The sequence below is a fragment of the Heterocephalus glaber genome, unplaced genomic scaffold, assembly GCF_053883595.1.
Source record: "Heterocephalus glaber isolate CG9 unplaced genomic scaffold, H.glaber_assembly_v1.0 deba00001608, whole genome shotgun sequence".
NCBI classification, from domain to species: Eukaryota; Metazoa; Chordata; class Mammalia; order Rodentia; family Bathyergidae; genus Heterocephalus; species Heterocephalus glaber.
The window spans coordinates 10,424,575-10,441,898 of record NW_028258379.1 but is presented as its reverse complement, the minus strand read 5'-3'; the positions used below and the strand labels follow the sequence as shown (position 1 = coordinate 10,441,898).

At 44.0% G+C, this 17,324-nt stretch overlaps 1 protein-coding gene across 7 annotated transcripts in view; it reads right to left on the bottom strand.

The window, feature by feature from the left end:
• The window catches only part of Susd6 (sushi domain containing 6), a 95,840-nt gene that overhangs the window by 38,203 nt on the left and 40,313 nt on the right, over window positions 1–17,324 (bottom strand). For 5 of the 7 annotated variants that reach the window (XM_004837318.4, XM_021247218.2, XM_087195318.1 and 2 more), the window contains one exon: window positions 14,352–14,554. In XM_004837318.4, coding sequence (XP_004837375.1) covers window positions 14,352–14,472 — 121 coding nt within the window. In that variant the 5' untranslated portion in view covers window positions 14,473–14,554. Of the gene's footprint in view, window positions 1–14,351; window positions 14,555–14,655; window positions 14,801–14,824; window positions 15,241–17,324 lie in introns of those variants that run through there. The other 2 variants (XM_087195320.1, XM_087195319.1) reach the window with 2 other exon arrangements.

Here is a 17,324-nt window from a genome sequence, read left to right as displayed (position 1 = left end):
ATACAAACACGTCAGGCTCCAGTGAGAAATAAAGGCAGAAAACAGGGTTAAACTCAACCTGCAAAACAGCAAACTCCTCTAGGATATAACATTCTGTAACTCATAGCTACTTAGGACGAAGAAGACAGACGGGAGGAAGAAGTCTGAGAGCCTGGAGGGACTCCTCACACAGGTGGCTTATGCAGTGCCTCTGGTGACCACTTTGTGTGTGCCCCAAACCCTAACACACTCTACACATGGCCAGTTTGGCCAGTTTTGTGGAGTTAAACACAGAGGAGGGAAATGGGGAAAGACGAAAGGGAGGAGGGCAGAAGAAGGCAACTATACCAAGTTAGAAAGGGAGAAACTGCAGGAAAGAAAAGGAGGTACTTGGATATAATCCCCTATTCTATCAATCCAACATTACCTAAGTCTGCTATGAACCAAGCACTATGCCAAGCAGTGGAGAATGACAAATAACAAGCCCAGGCTCCCTAGAAATTAGGATCAATCAGACAGCCTGGGAAGCCTTGCAAGTGGAGTGTGAAGATCTTGAGTAAAGGGACAGGGATGTGACAAAGCACGTGAAGTCATTTCTCTCTGGAGGCAGGTGTTAAGAGAAACAGCACAACTAGTTTTCATTCTTGGCAAGTAAGTCTTTGGATGGGATTCTGATTTGGTACTGCTGATCAAGAGAAGTTTTCACACAAAAAAAATTTAAAGCAAGTAACAAGCAACCAGAAGTTCTTGACCCTGGGGGAGGGAGTGGTCTTAGCATTAAAGAACCCAAGGTATCATCACCCTCAAGCAAAATGAGGTATTCACCAGGGAAGGTGCTGGGCTGATCCCCAGGATTCCAGCTTAGACGTAAGCAGAACCTAAGCCAAGGAAAGACTCCCTAAAACACAGGCTTTCTCAGGTCCCTGTTGCCTAAGAAAGTACAATGGGGAAAGGAAATGCCCAAGGTAACCACCCTGGGAGCTCACTACTCTCTCTGTGGGACAGACTGCCAGCCTCAAGAAGATAAGGGATAGAGCTGCCAGGTCCTGCCTTAATCATTTAGCCTTTTCCCAGTTTTAAAACTAGGTTGGTCCAAGGGCTTTGCACTAACTTTTATTCCCAGTCCGTTCTATTTTTAGACAGGGTTTTGCTAAGTTGCCCATGTTGTACTCAAACCTGCAATTCTCCTACCTTAGACTCCCAAGAGTCCTGGAATCACAGGTGTGCACCACCACACCTGCCTAGCATCCTATTTCTGAACCAACTCTCTCCAGTGATTCAAGATCTCTCCACTGTTCTGTCTCTGTCTTACTAAAATGTGCTCTGAAAAGTGTCAGATAGGTTTGTATAAACTATAAATCGGTGGTTCTCAGACCAGCAGTAGCTACTGCTACATTTCTACCAAGTTCTTGATAGAAGAACTTGGTAGAAACGTAAATTTTCAAACCTCATTCAAGACCTACCACATCAGAACCTGGGGGGAGTAGGGATGACAATCTGTGTCTAACAAGCCTTCTGAGGGATTCTGATGCACACTTGAATCTAAGAGCCATGGTGCAAATAACCTATAGGGTCCAGCTTGTTGGGTCCCTCACCAACTGGCCTCTTAATGGAACACCTGAATGACCTCTAGGATTTCAAACCTGGGGGACTACATAACTGCCTCTGGAGGAAGGATCAGCTTCCTTTCTCAGCATAGCTTTCTCCTGGTTCCAGGGTTCAAGACTTCATTCAAAATACACAAGATGATGATTAAAGGATGCCCTCTGAGCTTTGAAAGAATCTAGAACGTTTGGGCTTGGAGAAATGTTCTGATGACCAGAGGGCCTGGCAGGTCTATCTTTTATCTTCTTTAGGCTGCTGTGGTCCTTGCATACTATGCTACAGAGACAGGAGTCACTCGTGGTTATGAGAACAAAACAGGATTTTCCACACCAGCTCTAGGCTGGTGAGACCACTCCAGAAAGGTCACAGGTGTGCTGACAGGCCTAGGCCTCTCTATGACTGGAAGGTTGGCATATGGGCAAACTTCCCAAATCCCATCATCTGAACAGAACTAAATACTTGTTCTGGAGCAAAACTGGGCCAGACACTCGGTTCTGTAGTAACCCCCCCCCCAGAGTCTGCCATGGGTTCCCTGACCCCTCTTGGGGCACATCAGAGGGGAGAGAGGGTTTCCACTGATGTATGCCAGAGAGCTGCCACTGTGGTCCAGAATCTGGCATCTCAAGGACTACCGAGTACAGCCTAATAGAGTTAAGAATTCTGTCAGCACCCTTACCGCTTCCCTGTTCTTTGCCCCATTATTCTTCACCTTCCACTTTTCCAGCCCCTAACACTTCTCATTTCAAAGGGAACTCTGTGGTTTCTCAGAGGAAAATGGATGTGAAACCTCCAGGTCATTCTGACTGTGACACCCTTGTCTGGCTTGACCAGTTTTCCATGAAAACAACTTCCTTGTAATGATCTCTTTTTCCTCTTACCTTCCTTCCTCCCAGGAATTAGAAATCATCACATATTGGAAGTTCAACCTATAGATACGGACTCCATAGATCTGGGCTGCAAAGTCACCCAAGACTTGGGCTCTGTTGGGACATTTAGTTTAATTTTGTATAAACAGGGGGCTAACTAAATGCCAACCTTCTATCAAGGATGGATGGCAGACTAACCACTTAGTAAGTGCCAACTGGTGCTAAGTGCTTTGAGTAATTTAGAAAAGACATACTGACTGAAAAAAAAAACATGGCGTTATAGTTATCCCTTCCTTTGGAATACATTTTATTGCTTAACCAGCACTGTTTCATATATAATCTCATTTAATCCTATTATTCACAATCTTGGCTATTCCCGAAAAGCCAGAGTGCCATTACTAGCAACAGATTTTCTGAATGCCAGGAAGAGGGGACCAGCTGAACTTCAAAGTCTAAACTACCTAACAAGATACAGAGCACAATAGAACAAAGAATAGGTTACTTTGCTGAAAAGCCACTCTAAAGAAATCTGAGGTCCGTCTCTGCTGGAAGTCCTAACAGTTCTTTCCAGCCCAGAACACATCAAATCAGTCTCCACTCCAACTTCTCCAATTACCCCAGCTAACCCAAGATCATGAATCCTGGCACACAGTCACATGGCCCCACTGCCTGCTGCTCCTTCACTCTTCTTCCTTCCCCAGTCAAGAACCTCCCACATCCTCCAGCCTCCCCATGGAGTTCACACCCCCAGCTAAGACCCTTGGGACCCAGCACAGAACACCAGGGAAGTAAGAAGCTCTTGTCAAGACATTGCTCCCACAGGCTGGCTGGGCTGAGGCAAGAAGGGACCAGGTGAGGTGCTGAGCCATGGACTCTGATGGCTTGCCCCAACCCCTCCATTTCCTGTCCCATGGGCAAACAGGAGCCTGCCGTCCTTCTCATCCTCATTCTCCTCCAAATTAACATCCTCTTCCAACCCTCTTGACTTCCCTACTTAGATTTATTCAACTCTCTGACCCATTAACCATTAATTAGTGTTTGTTTTTTCTTATACCCTTTCATCCTGCAGACACTTCAGCAGAGCGTGTTCTCCTCCTCTTCCTCAACTCTGGACAACTCAGCTAGAAAGGGATGCTGTCTCCACCAGCAGCACCCTGCCTCTCTGGGTGCTTCTCCAAACTCTGCGTTTGATGATTATCAGCCTGCATCCCTGAATTCTTAGGCTAAGCTAAACTTCATTTTACTTTCCGCAAACTCCAGCTTCTGAACATATTCCACCAAAGTGGAGGAGACAACTCATCCTTCACCAGGGCAAGGAGCAAATCAGTTCAGGGGATAGAGTACACTGGATTACCAAAGTTTCAATGGAAATAGCATGGCACGTTCCAAGGGAAGAAGGTACCTAAGTGACAGAGCAGCATTGCACTAACTTTCATCTCCCCCTCTCCATGCCAGCTGTTGCCTGCCACAGTGGAATGCAACAAAATAAGAGTGCCAACAACCTGATTAACACTTAAACTTCACCACAACCCTATGTGCTGCATGTGTTACTGCCCCAATGTTATAGATATACAGATGGAGTACTGTAGATAGCTAAGTTAATTAGATATACTATAGGCAGTGAGACAGGACTGGCCCCTCAAGGAAGTCAATACAGAAGACAATTGAGGCGCATTTACTGAAGGCCAGGATTCAGAAAAGAGGAACTACTACACTCACATACTTTTCCTAGGGATAAACAGCAGTGACTGATACTCTATAAACAGGTATCAATCACCTTCGATGGGGACCAAAACCTTCCTACCCCATTCCTTCCCAGAAATCCTTATTCCTTCCATGTACGCTTGCTACTCATGTATGCTTGCTATGTGACTTGCTTCCTCCATTTGATCCTCATTTAATCAACATTACCTAAGTGACTATACTTGTTGTAATCTTATTGGTTGACCCTAGTTTTGTCCTACCTCATGCCCACCTTGTGATTTCCCATGGGATTAATATTACCTAGGCAACTATACTTTTAATCTTTTTTTTTTTTTTGGTACTGGGGATCGAACTCAGGACCTTGTGCTTGCAAGGGAGGCGTTGGAACCACTGAGCTAAATCCCCGGCCCTTACACTTTCAATCTTATTAGTTAACTAAAGTTTTGTCCCACCTTGAATCCCCCCTACCTCATGGCTTTGCTCAGAACACCCTTGAGAAGCGGGGTCAGCAGACAATGCACTTTCCGGATGTCCCCTCCTGTCCACTTAGGCAGGAGCTGTCTTTCCCTCAATAAATTCTTCTTATTCTTATCCCCCACTGTTCCTAGAACTCATTCTTCAATTTTAGAGAACATGAACTCGATTTCCCTTACATTATCTGGATTATTTGGAGGTCCTGTATCATCCCTATATCATATACCCATATATCGAGTTTTGGGAAACTTGCTCAAAATTATACATGTTCTTGACAGAACTTGCCAGGCTAGCCCAAGAAACTGCATTCCTAACCTTCCTATGCCACTTTGCCTCCTCTGTCCACTAAGTTCTGCATGTTTTCAGGTTTCCATGTAGACTTTCCTTCCTCATAGAAAGTAGAACAGCCTTCCATGACCATCCCAACCTAAGTCAGGAGCCCCTCCTATGTATACTCCAGAACAGGGCAAAGACTTCTCTGATCATAGGACAAGTATGTGGAACTGCTATAGTTTCAGCAGTGGCATGGCCCTGGCACCCTTCAGGAACTCCCAAAGTACTTGTGGAGCAAAAAGAGTGTTAACCCAGAAGTTGTGTCCTCTTCCAAGGACAGAGCACTATCCGTGGCTGCCCACAAAAAAGGGTGAGCCCTTCTCTCTCAGACTGACTGGGAGGAACAAATACCTGTGAAAACTTCCATCAAGAGCCAGTCCAGTACCGATGTCCTCCCAAATCCTTCATATCATTACTTACCCCCTGCTGTCCTCTCTGACCACTTTATGTCAACATTTTCTTGCTAAAGGACATGATACTGATTGTGAAAATATCAAACCCAATAGGTCTCACAGGAACCCTGGTAGGGTTTGAAGCAAGTCTGTCAGGTACGTATCACAATCCACAGAACAAAAGGTTCAGGTTTCCCAAAGCTGAAATTCTTAGAACTCTTAGCAAGCTGTACAGTTCCTTCAAATCAATGAGAGTTGAGATCCTAGGCATTAGAATCCTGCTCCTAGGAAAGTTTCTCCGACATTCTCCCAAGAGAAAAAAAGTGGGAGTAGGAGTTTCTGTTAATTCCATTCACAAAGTACATACAAAGCCTACTCTCCTTCCTTGGTCCCTATTAACTGTAGGGTAAAGGAACAGGTGGTGTTTCACAGAAGGGCAACTGAAGGATAAAAAGAAGTATTGAGGGTGGGGAGTAAGCCAAGGCAGGTTCTAGCTACAGGAAGACTAGGATAAATAGGACAAGAATGGGCTTAAAGGTGCTAATGTTCAAGGAAAGGGAAACAAGGACTCCTATTAACCTTGACCTTTAGACATAGAGGTCAAAGGGTCAGAGGAAAAGGAGATTGTGGCTATAAAGGTAAGCGGGTAAGGAAGTGAAGCCAAACTCACCCAGGCTGTACCTCCCCCAGTCCCTCTCCAATGTCAGGATATGTTTGGCACCAGCATGGTTTTGACCTACACTCTCTTCTACTTATCTTCACTCCCCAAGAGCAATGCAGGCTTACCTTTTCTTTCTTATCAGCAAGGGAACTGATGCTGGGTCCTCATGCCAAGATCCTCACACAGGCTCTGAAAGGAGCTCTGGTAGCCTACCTGGATCCTCTCATTTTCCTGCAGAAGAGCCCTATCACTTGTATCCCTGCACCTGAAGACATTTTCACATGCTCCTCAACAATCACAAATCAGCAGGGAGATCCCCAGATGGCAACTGCTCACAGGGCCCCCACCTTGGTCCCATGTATTCTCACACAGAGGACACGCCATAATTCTACATAATCCTTTCACGCAGTAACATCCCCTGTGGTGCACTGCTTGCTGGTCCACCTAGGACAATTATGGCCCTGATTACAACAAAGGAGCAACACTCTCAACTCTGCCCCTACCTTTAATGGACACATGGAAAAACACACACAGAACCAAGAGTAAAGATCAAGAACCGAGAACTGAGGTTGAGAGATACATGAACAGAAGACATCGATCAAGGCTCAGAGACCTAAAGGGCCTCCTGTGTGATGGACATAAACCAGAGAGCCACCCAGCCTCCTGAAGTCTCCTACTAACTCCATAAACCATGAATCAGCAAGTCTTTGCAAAATGGTCATCAAGGAGTTTTAGTGGGGAGTGCACTGGCTCAACACGTCACTGAGTTCTTTGCAATCCAGACTCCAAAGCAGTGATATTAACTGGGAAGATCAACTGCTTTTATCCATCTGTCCCCAAATTTCTCTGTGCCATGCTCAGGAAACACTGACAAGCTGCTCTTATGCCCACTCAAGCACCAAATGATTTGCAACAGTCTCTATGACATTCTCTTGGCCTTCCGCCATTCCAGACCCAACAAGGCTGAACAGTAAGAACTCAAGCCAGTAACATGGGTCCTGTCCTCTCCCAAGGAAACATGTATCTACGACATGTGAAGAACGATTTGGCCCTTTGTATTTCATAGTCTCGTTACTCAGAATAGCAAAGACTACAGCACAACTATTTAATAGCCCTGCTTGTACTTGGCTGTAACTTCCTGAAACCCATTCTGTACCCCCCCATGGGGTCTGCAATACCAAAAATACTTCTGTGAATTTAATAGGGAGAAAAAAAACTGCAAAGAATAAATCGTGAAGAGAATCTGTTTATCTTTCCTGTACTGCTGCCTAGAATTATGAATGATTAAACATTTGTACTTTAAAAGAGATTTGGCTACTAGCAAAGCTAACAAGTCAAAGAAGTTAAGCAAGGGAAAAATCTACATCTCTGGAGATGCCAATGAATACAGCTAAGCAAAGGGGAGGGGAGAGAGTCAATCAAGTGGAGAGAACATAGAGTTTTTTAAAAAAATTTAATTCCATCGGACCCGAGTTCGATCCCCGGTACCAAAAAAAAATTTAATTCCAATGCTGTATTCATCCTCCCAGATGTGTTTTGGAATCCTCTGAAATGTAATCTTTCAGTCATATCACTGTGCTGATGAAATAAAGTGTCTTTAAAAAAAAAAAAGATCCTTGGCAATCTCAAATTTAGTACATAAGGTTTCAAAAAAGTGACTCCCAAATGTTCCTAACAGCAACTCTGTAATCTCAATGAGATAGCCTTGGTGTGAGATCATCTAGCTGACTTCTAAGCAGCAACATCTCAGAGGTACTACCTACTCTTTTCTACTTGTGTTTAGGTATACAATACCTAAATGTCGTATTTGAGAATTCAGAGACTTAGGGAAAGTACATGAATTATCAGGGGCCAAACTACAGTATTGTACTGAGTTGAATAGAATCCAAGGCATACAAAAGGAACAAGGAGCATCCTCTATGCACCTTCATCTTTTGGAATGAATTAGCTGTGGCATCACAAAACCAGAAGTGCAGAATGGTATCTACTGGTGCTAGAATCTGATCTTCCAATATGGAATTACTTCTATATGTGTCAGGTAATGTTCCAAGTCCCTTGCATATGCTGTATTAGTTAGTTCTCATAACAATCTTATGAAGTAGGCACTATTACATGCCATTCAGGGGAAATACAGTGAGGTCAGGAAAATTATCCAACATAACAATGTAATAAGGAGCAAGGAATAGAGGTAGTACTCAAGCCCAAGCAATTGGCTCTGGAGTCTATGCTTTTAAACAGACTATGTGATGCTTCTCTCAAAAACAAGTTGGAGAGGTAAAACATAATGACAGCTAGACATAATACTAAGATACATGAATGATCTCAGTGGCTCCATGAGAGCTGCAGGTGGTATTTGCTATTTGAAGGAATATATGAATTGAATCTCTCTCCACTAGAGAAGAGACAGCTAATGAAGAAATTCTAAGGCCAATCTTTTTTCTAAAAAGAAAAGTTATAACCTCATCCTGATCATTCAATGAATTCAGATTTCCATGTGTTAACTGGCTTAAGGTGAGGTTGATGAGTGCAGCATCCTTCGTTCACTACACATCATGGAAAGGCTAAATGCTGCTGTTCCTCTAGGCTCCAAAGCTGAAGGAAGACCAAGGTCACTTCTGATCTGGGTACAAGTCTGGCAGCCAACCAAACCAGCACAGGCCACCTGAAACGGAAAGACTGCTCCTACCCTCTTGCAGGTTCACACTGAAGAGTGACATAGAAGAGTGGAGTCCCCTGGGGGTAAGAGGCAATAAACAAAGTTCATCTGGTAACCTCATCAGACTCATTAAAGACCCTTATTACCACTCTAACATTTTTATTAACACCCTGTGACTCCCTTTTGTTGAAAGAGTTGAGCCGGTAAGAATAACCCCCAAGCTGGCAAGTTAGGCCAGGATAGCAGGACACTACTACTCAGCAAGTAGAACCTGTGTTTGTTGAGGGGTTTAACCCAATCAAGACTCAGATAAACATGTAGTCTGATAAATTTCAAGTCTCTTTTGTTCAAAAGTTACAGTGCAAGAATAATACCATGTGCTTATAATGTTCTAAACATGCATATCAATTAGTCTGTAGAGGGTAATTTTTCAATGTCTTTTTGTGACACCAGGATTCAACAAGGCTTATAATGACCTGTCCAGCCTCCTACCACAATTCCCAACTCTTTTTATAGTCACAGGTAATTACCCCACAGAGAGATTACATCACTTTCCTAAGCATAGTTTGCAGCTGACAGGAAGATGTTCTGTGGATGTTTTGGGAACTACATCCTCATTTAGCAAACACTTTGCTATGCTCCCTATTGTTCCTTTCCAAGAATAGAACTGCCTTGGCAAACCTTGTACCCAAAATGTAACCAAACAACCAAGGGCCATTGTGAATAATAACAGAAACAACCACAGGGGGAAACATGGTAACCCAGAAATGACTCCTGTAACCTTTCTATCCACAGGGACAGAACATGGACAGGGCCTTTTTACTTCTGTTAGAATTGAAGCCTGTTCTGAGCACTTCAATTAAGAAACACAAGAAATGAATCTAAAGGATGCCTGCCTCTCAGAACAGGTAGTATGGTTTCAGCAAAGACCATGGGCAGTAGAGTCAGACACACTGGACTTAAATCCCAGCCAACTCCACCACTTACAATCATGTCTCCGAGTAAACTAGCATCTCTTTAACTCAGTTTCTCTTATAAAATGGTTTCACAACCACCTAGCCTATGTGTTATGGTAGCTTTATTTATAGCAACAGTAGAGCACATGACACACAAATGATGCTTCTTCTGTGTCAGTTTCCTGTCTTCTCCCCTTAGCTCAGTTTATTTTATCTGATGCTGGGTCCCTTTAGAAATGGTGAGGTGAGCCAGGGCTGCCTGCCAACATCTCTCTGCCATGGCAATGCTAAGGGTCAAAGCTACATCATCACCCAGGAAACCTGCATTTTCTATCTTAATGAAAACTTAAGTGCCCAGCTTTCTGGTTCTGTTGTGTAGAAATATAGATGGCAGCTTTCCCTGATATTTAAAAATTGCTCTAGGTGGCAGTGATGTTTAACATGGCCTCAAGTGTCATGGCAACATTTAAGGGGAAAGAAATTACAAACAAAGAAAATACTGAGTTTGTTCAGTAAACACATTCAGGAAAGACAGAGAGCGCAAAGCAAAAACTTTTTATGCGAGTCAGCAAGCAGCTGGGTTGAAATCATCACACTATGTAACACGAGCATTCTGGAAGGCAAAAGGGATTCCTAAAGTAATCAACCCTTCCTCACTGGTCAAACTGAGGTCAGCAGCCAGTGTATCCTTCATTCACTCTGCATCATAGGAAGACTGTCTCTAAACGCTCCCAAACCCAAGCAGGGACTATGCTGAAGATGTTCTGTTTTTATGATAGTGAAGGATGTCATCTGTACTGTTGAGTCACACTCCACAGGAGGTATCATGCAGTAGTTGTTGTTTGTGAATTACATCACACAGCCATCACACGTTTTATATGCCAAGTGCCCTCCAATCATTTTTATTAGTCTACACACACCACCAACCTAACATTCTTCAGGATGATTGTTCTGTTTTATAAAGGACATGAAGAGGTCAAGTGATTTACCTAAGGTCAGTCAGCAGGTTTCTTAAGATCACAGGCAGAGAAAAGGAGCTGAGACCTGAGAGAGGCTGCTACACACCTGGGACCCTAATCTCTCTCCGAGAAAGGCAAGTTCAGTAGCATGTGCAGATATTTATTTTTAATTCTGTTCTTCCCACAGCATGGTGTGACAAGGTGTAAAGAATAAGATATGCTTCCTTTTGCCACTCCTAAAAAGAAATCGTTTCAGTAATTCTCCCCATTTAAAGGAAAGGCACAGGAAAGCTGGACCCTTGGTTAATGCCTTAACCTCCTCTGCTGTAACTTCAAATAAAAGAAGATAAAAAGATAAAAAGAAACGAGTATGGGAACTGTATCCCAACTATCAAGTGTTTCTTCATACAAGATTCTTTCCTACTCAACCTGAGAATGTGAACAAGACTGGAGCATGACTGTGGTATTTATTCCCACAGACTATGCCTGCAAACTGCCTCCCAAGGAAGTCCATTTATCTATGGCCCAGTAAGATTCTCACAGTCACAAATGCATATGACACACAAGCATATCTAGGGTCTACCAGAGCCCACTGGCTAACAAGGCTGTGTAGTTTACAAGTACCCCATTTAAAAATGTCTGTGGCCAGGTGTGGCACAAATCTGTAACCCCAGCACTCAGGAGGCTGAGGCAGGAGGATCACTGTGAGGTCCAGCCAGCCTACATTACACATTGGGACCCTGACTCAAAGAACAAAACAAAAGTCTCTGGGATGGGTGTTAAAGAGCAACTAGAGGAACTGGTAAGAAATGTAGGAAAGGGAGGAAGGGGCCTTTCTACAAAAGAACTATCTTCACTTGGCTTCAGAGCATCTGAGAGTCTAGGTTTCCTGGCAAGTTTGTGTGGTATGCTGCTCATGGAGGACACAGACAAACAGGTGTGCTGTGGGTTTGGGGCCAAGGAATGGGCACCTCCCTCCCCCAGAAGCCACTCCAGTGAGAGGGAAAAACACTGGCAATAATTTGGTGCACTGGATATAAGTAATGGTGAAACCCCTCTTCCTGCCTACACTCTGCTCCCTGCCAGTACACGTTTTAGGGGGAGAAGAAAAGACTTGTGGGGGGTTGGGATGGCAGGGGAAGGAGGATTCTTTGTGGGGGGGGGGCAACAGAGCCACTTTCCCATCCTAATCTCAGCCCACACTACAAAGAGACACATTTTTCCATATTGGGGAATAATAATCCCTTTATCCAGCCAGTCTGGAATCTCATAATTGATTTCAGACCTTGGGTGGAAAGTTGGGACGGTGTGGGAGATGGAAAATAGGGTGGGGAATGAAAGGAGGAAAGCATGGAGCCAACAAAAAGGAGGGTGGGGGTAGGTGGATGGCTTAATGAAGCTAACAAGGCTAAAGACTTCTGATCTTCCACCACTAATAATGCTGCCTAACATGCCAGGGCAGCTTTCCTACAATAACCTGCATGAGGCAGGTCACAGCAGTGTGCCAGAACCAGGCTGGCTTCTGGTCCCAGCCCTACTATTAGCTGCAAGATCCTGGGCAAGTGTATGACCTCTGAAGTCTAACCTGGCTCTGACAAGCTCTTCCTTCCTACTTGGATAGTTGTTCCATTCTTGCACACACCTAAGGAGCACCATTTGTTTGGGGCTGGGGGAGGAGGGACAAACCTCCTGTAAAAAGCTAAACATTTGAAAGCTTAAATATTTTAGGGTTTGCAGGACACACATTCTTTGTCACACCCACTCAACTTTGCCACTGCACTGTATCACAAAAGTAGCCAAACAGCAGAATGAGCATTGCTGTGTTCTAATCAAACTTTACCTTTGAATTTCATATAATTTCTACGTGTCATGAAATATTATTCCTCTGATATTTTTTTATCCGGCTAAAATTATAAATGTTTAGCACAAAAGCCATACAAAAGCAGATGGCAGGCAGGGTTTGGTCTGCGGGCCATAATTCGCCAACTTCTATCCCAGAGCTAGGTACAGTGGTGAGCAAGACAGTCTTGACACTCATGGTTTTGTAACTGTCAGTTCTAGAGGTCTCCTCTGGCATTAGAGAGACCCGATAAGCATGTGCGCCGCTTCATTTTGTTGCACATTGGTGTAATCTGTTCTTTTTTGTCTCTTGAAACTTCAGCATATCCAGGATGCCTCCACTGTGGGGTCTCAACCACCATGACCCTGGGGGGTTGTCCTGGAGTTCCTCACGCTAGTGAGGCGAAGTTTGGGTTTATTGTCAGAATAGGGTGGATGGAGAGGCAGCAGAAAAGAGGTATGTATACGATGGGGAAGGCTGTGATGGAACAGCAACATTAAAAAAAAAATCGACAAATCATTTCTCCCACCAATTCAGATGAAAAAGATAAAATTAGATAAGCTTGTACTATTACTTGCGTGTGTTGGGCAATGTTGCATGTGTAGGTGGTAGAAGCTGATAAAAGTCACTAAAACAGACAGGACTGAGCCATGGGGACTCTACAGTCACAACCCACCACTCCCCACTACCACCACCAAGTCCCCTCTCAGAGTCTAGCACTGAGATCCCCCCCAGGGAACACTGCCCAAGGAAATAGCTACATCTATCTTTTAATGAAGTCTGGGAGGGGAACCATTACTATCAGGCTCAGTGATACTAGCACTCACAGATACAGAGGTGCGCACTAGCACACTGCCCAAAGGCCTAATGGAAACACCCAAATATGCCCTTCCTGACAAGGATGCCAGGTCTAAGAAGAAACTTAGGAGGGTCTTCAGAGTAGTGTTGAAGGCATCAAGGACCACACAAAATCAAAATGGCTCATGGATACATTTCCAGCCCGTTAGGGATCCTCCAGATCACCACCTTCAACCCGAAAGTCCTAAGAATCATTCACCCAATGTAGTGACACACACTGGTAATCCCAACACTCTTGGAGGCTGAGGCAGGAGGATCCCAGCCTGAGCATTTAGCAATTTAATGAGATCCTGTCTCAAAATAAAAAATGTAGCTCAGTGAGAAGGCCCTGGGTTCAATCTCCAGTACCTCAGGGGAAAAAAAAAGTCTTTAGAATCATGAAAGTATAGACTGAAGAAGCTAGAAGTGAATGGCCTTAAAGATTATCCAGATCAATGCCTTCCATTTTATAGTCAGAGAAACTATGGCACAGACTGGTTAAGTAGCTTGTTCAAGATCATGCCTGTAGTCACCAGGTAAATTACAAATACCTCAACTATGTACTCACTCTGAGAAAAAGAATAAAAAGACAAGAGACAAACCAAAAACAGTAAACCATCTAGTGCTTACTGTATTATCCTGGCAATCTTTACAACCACCCTATGAGGTGGGGACTATTATTATCCCACTCTGCAACTGAGGCTTAAGGCTCACAGCAACAAAGCAACTAGCTCAAGGTCACAGAGCCAGCATAGGAATGCGCTCTGCAAACAGGCAGTCTAAATCCACAGCTACCTTCTTCCCTGGCTTATGCCTGGATTCTACGCCTCTGTCCTACCTGGTGATGATGATGCCTGGGAAGGAGAGATAATGTTACCACCAGCAGGTTCCAACACTTGCCTCTGCTGCCAGAAAGACTATTGTATACTACTGACTGTCACATAGGACAGCACACACACCCACCCCATACTCCTTCTGCTCTTCCAGCAGCTACCTGGTGGAGAGTGAGCCCCTTACTCCAGGCTCCAGGAGGAAACAATGATATGAAGTCCTTTCCCTCCCACACAGAGAAGGCAGGTTGGGACTTACCTGAAGCAAGTCCGTCTCCAAGCAGGGTGCTAAGGATCACCAGAGGAAGGAACATTCCATGTCCCACGGAGGCCACAACAAACACTGAGCTGCTCTTTGGTGCTATCCTGCCATGGCACATCTTTTATCCGTACAAGTTTTATTAAAAAGACAAAATTTAAAATCCAGACGTAAGAATCCTAAAGCCAGCACGGGGCAGAAACCTATGACAAATAAATAAAAAACAAGGACTTTAGTAAGTGAAAACTCTGGCCATAAGTTAATTAAAAGCAAGCATTTTGGTAAAGAAAAAACAATTCCATACAAAGTTGAAAGAATTCTAGCAACTGAATCCTTGTCTCCAGGAGGAGCCAAGCACAGAAATGGTTTTTCACTCCTTCTGGAGAAAGGCCAAGGCCTGTAGCTAGCTGCCATCAGCATCCCGTCCAGGAGCCAGATGCTTGTGACAGAGCCAGGAGCCAGCTCAGGCTCACCTGGACATTGGCTGGGCACGATGGAGCTTTCCAAGACCGCCCAGCTCTGCCCCACCCTGGCCTCAGAGGCTCCACCAGCAAGGCAGCTGTTGACACAGAGCTGCTACACCCAAGTCAGGCTCTGCCTTTGCCACCTGGACTCAGAACAAGTTCAACTAACGAAGGCGGTGTGGGTGTATGTGTGTGTGTGTGCACGTGCATGCGTGCGAACATGTCTTAAAGGCAGAAATACACTGCCTAGAGAAGGAATGCAGCAGGAGGAGCCAGCCTGCTAATTTGCCAGAGGCTGGAGGAGCCACTAAGGATCTGACTCCACAGCAATGAATCTCAAAAATGGCTTGATTAATCAAGGCTCATCTGACACACCTGTGACCAGAGAGCCTGCATTCTGTTGCTGTCCCTGACACTGATGGGAAGCAGAGAACAGGCTACAGTTGCTAATTAGCCCTGCCACCCACTCAAGTTCAAAGAGATTTCGGAAGAGTAGAAGCTAATATCTTTAAAAACTAAAAACAATGTGTAAATACCGAATAGTTTCTCTAGTGTGAGAAACTGAAAGTGTAAGTAAGGACTAAAAGGAATAACAGATAATGTGAAATAGGAAGAAAAGGGGCAAAGGGGAAGGGGAAGTGGGAGGGGTAGAGGAAAGGAAAATAGGAAATGGAATTAATATGATAAAATGAAAAAATGGAAACAAAGTCTTTGTAAATAGCAAGGGGTGGAGGGGTTGAAGGGAGGGCAGGGGAAGGGGGAAAAAATAAGAACCGAGAGAGTATGTAAAGGTGCAAATTTCCAATGATGAATGTCATTATATTGTATATCTAAAATGTACCAATAAAAGAATATACAAAAAATAATAATAATAATAAAATGAAATAAAAACTAAAAACAATCACAGATCAAGACTTGAAGAATTATTTTCTAAATGCCTTTAGGGAAGAACCTGGATAGATGATACATTACAATGTGGATCTATATTTTAGTTACCTTATTTGATTTCATTTGTCAGTTGTTCATATATTCTAGTTTTTAACAGGTAATCCAAATAAAATTACCTCTTTTTTAAAAATTCCACACACTCTCTTTTCTATTAATAAGGCTTTGTGTGCACAGATAAGGGAGCCTGCCATCCACAATCCTAATAAAGGATGCCCCTGAGACTCTGCCAGACATTAACCAGACATGATTTTAATCTGCATCTGAATCCCTGATGCAGACCCATGTCCCTTCTAGGGAGCCAACTGCAAACAGCAGCAGAATTCTCTCAGTCAGAGAAGCAGCTATGGGTCTTCAACAATCATTAGGCAAGACCAAGGACAGACCTAGCCATTGGTCCTCATCCCCTTCTCTCAGATAATTGTGGATGTAGCACATTCTGCCCCCAGCTCAAAATGAGATTCCAACTTGAGACTTTGAAGCTCAAAGGGTGCTTCACAGAGAGGTCTGGGGTTATCTGTGAGTGACTCAAACAGTCCATAAAATTTTGTGTGTGTCAATGTATATACATTCATGTAGCTGAGAATGTAGAGTCAGAATGCCTGGATTCAAATGTTTCCCCTACTGTGACCTTGTCACAGAATCTCTCAGCCTCAGTTTCCCCATCTGTGGAATAAGGATAGTAATCACACTATCTTTGTAGGGTTAGCAAAGTGCCTGGCCCTCTGTAAGTCCTCGGTAACCCCTGCTGCTTTTTGTTTTGTTTTGGTGCTACTGGGAATTGAACACTGGCCTTTGCACTGAGTTTATTTATTTTTTTATTATTTTGAGACAGGGTCTCATTGAGTTGCTAAATTGGCCAGGCTGGGCTTAAACTTACAGTCCTCCTGCCTCAGCCTCCCAGAGTGATGAGATTACAGATATGCACCACCACACATGACTGCTGTTGCTGTTTTAATTACCAATGAGACCTAAGCAACAGTGGTCTCCAAGCTCATCAAGCTCCACCTTCTTATGGACAGATGCCAGAACCAAAATCCAAAGAAGTTAAAGGGTATGCCCAGGGCTCCAGATGGCTAATAACAGACTGACAGTGGGTACTGTGGTACTGTTGTTTCAGATGCAGCCATACTAGGTAACGCTAAAGGCAACAACACTGGATCATCAGGAATGCCATTTGCATTTCCACGCCACAGCTTGTGCCCAGCACATATTTAATTGGTGAATGGATGAGATGATGCTTAGATGTTCTGTGCACAAATGCAGGTAGTCAGGAAAGACTACCAGAGGAAGTAATGCTAAACTGAGTCCTAAAGAATGTGTAGGAGAGAAAGGAAGGAGGGAGGAAATGAAGGAAAAAAAAGAGGTTCCAAATAGAAGGAGGCTCAGGGCAGGCTAAGCTGAGGAATTTAACTGCTATCCTGAAAACCAGGTTGTATTTATGAGGATGATAAGTAGGGAAGTTATAAGACCAAATTCATTAGGCAGATCACCCTGGATTTTAGAGAACTGGTAGGGGTAGGGAAGCAGTGGCCAAAGGATAAAGATTCTTAAATTTCATATT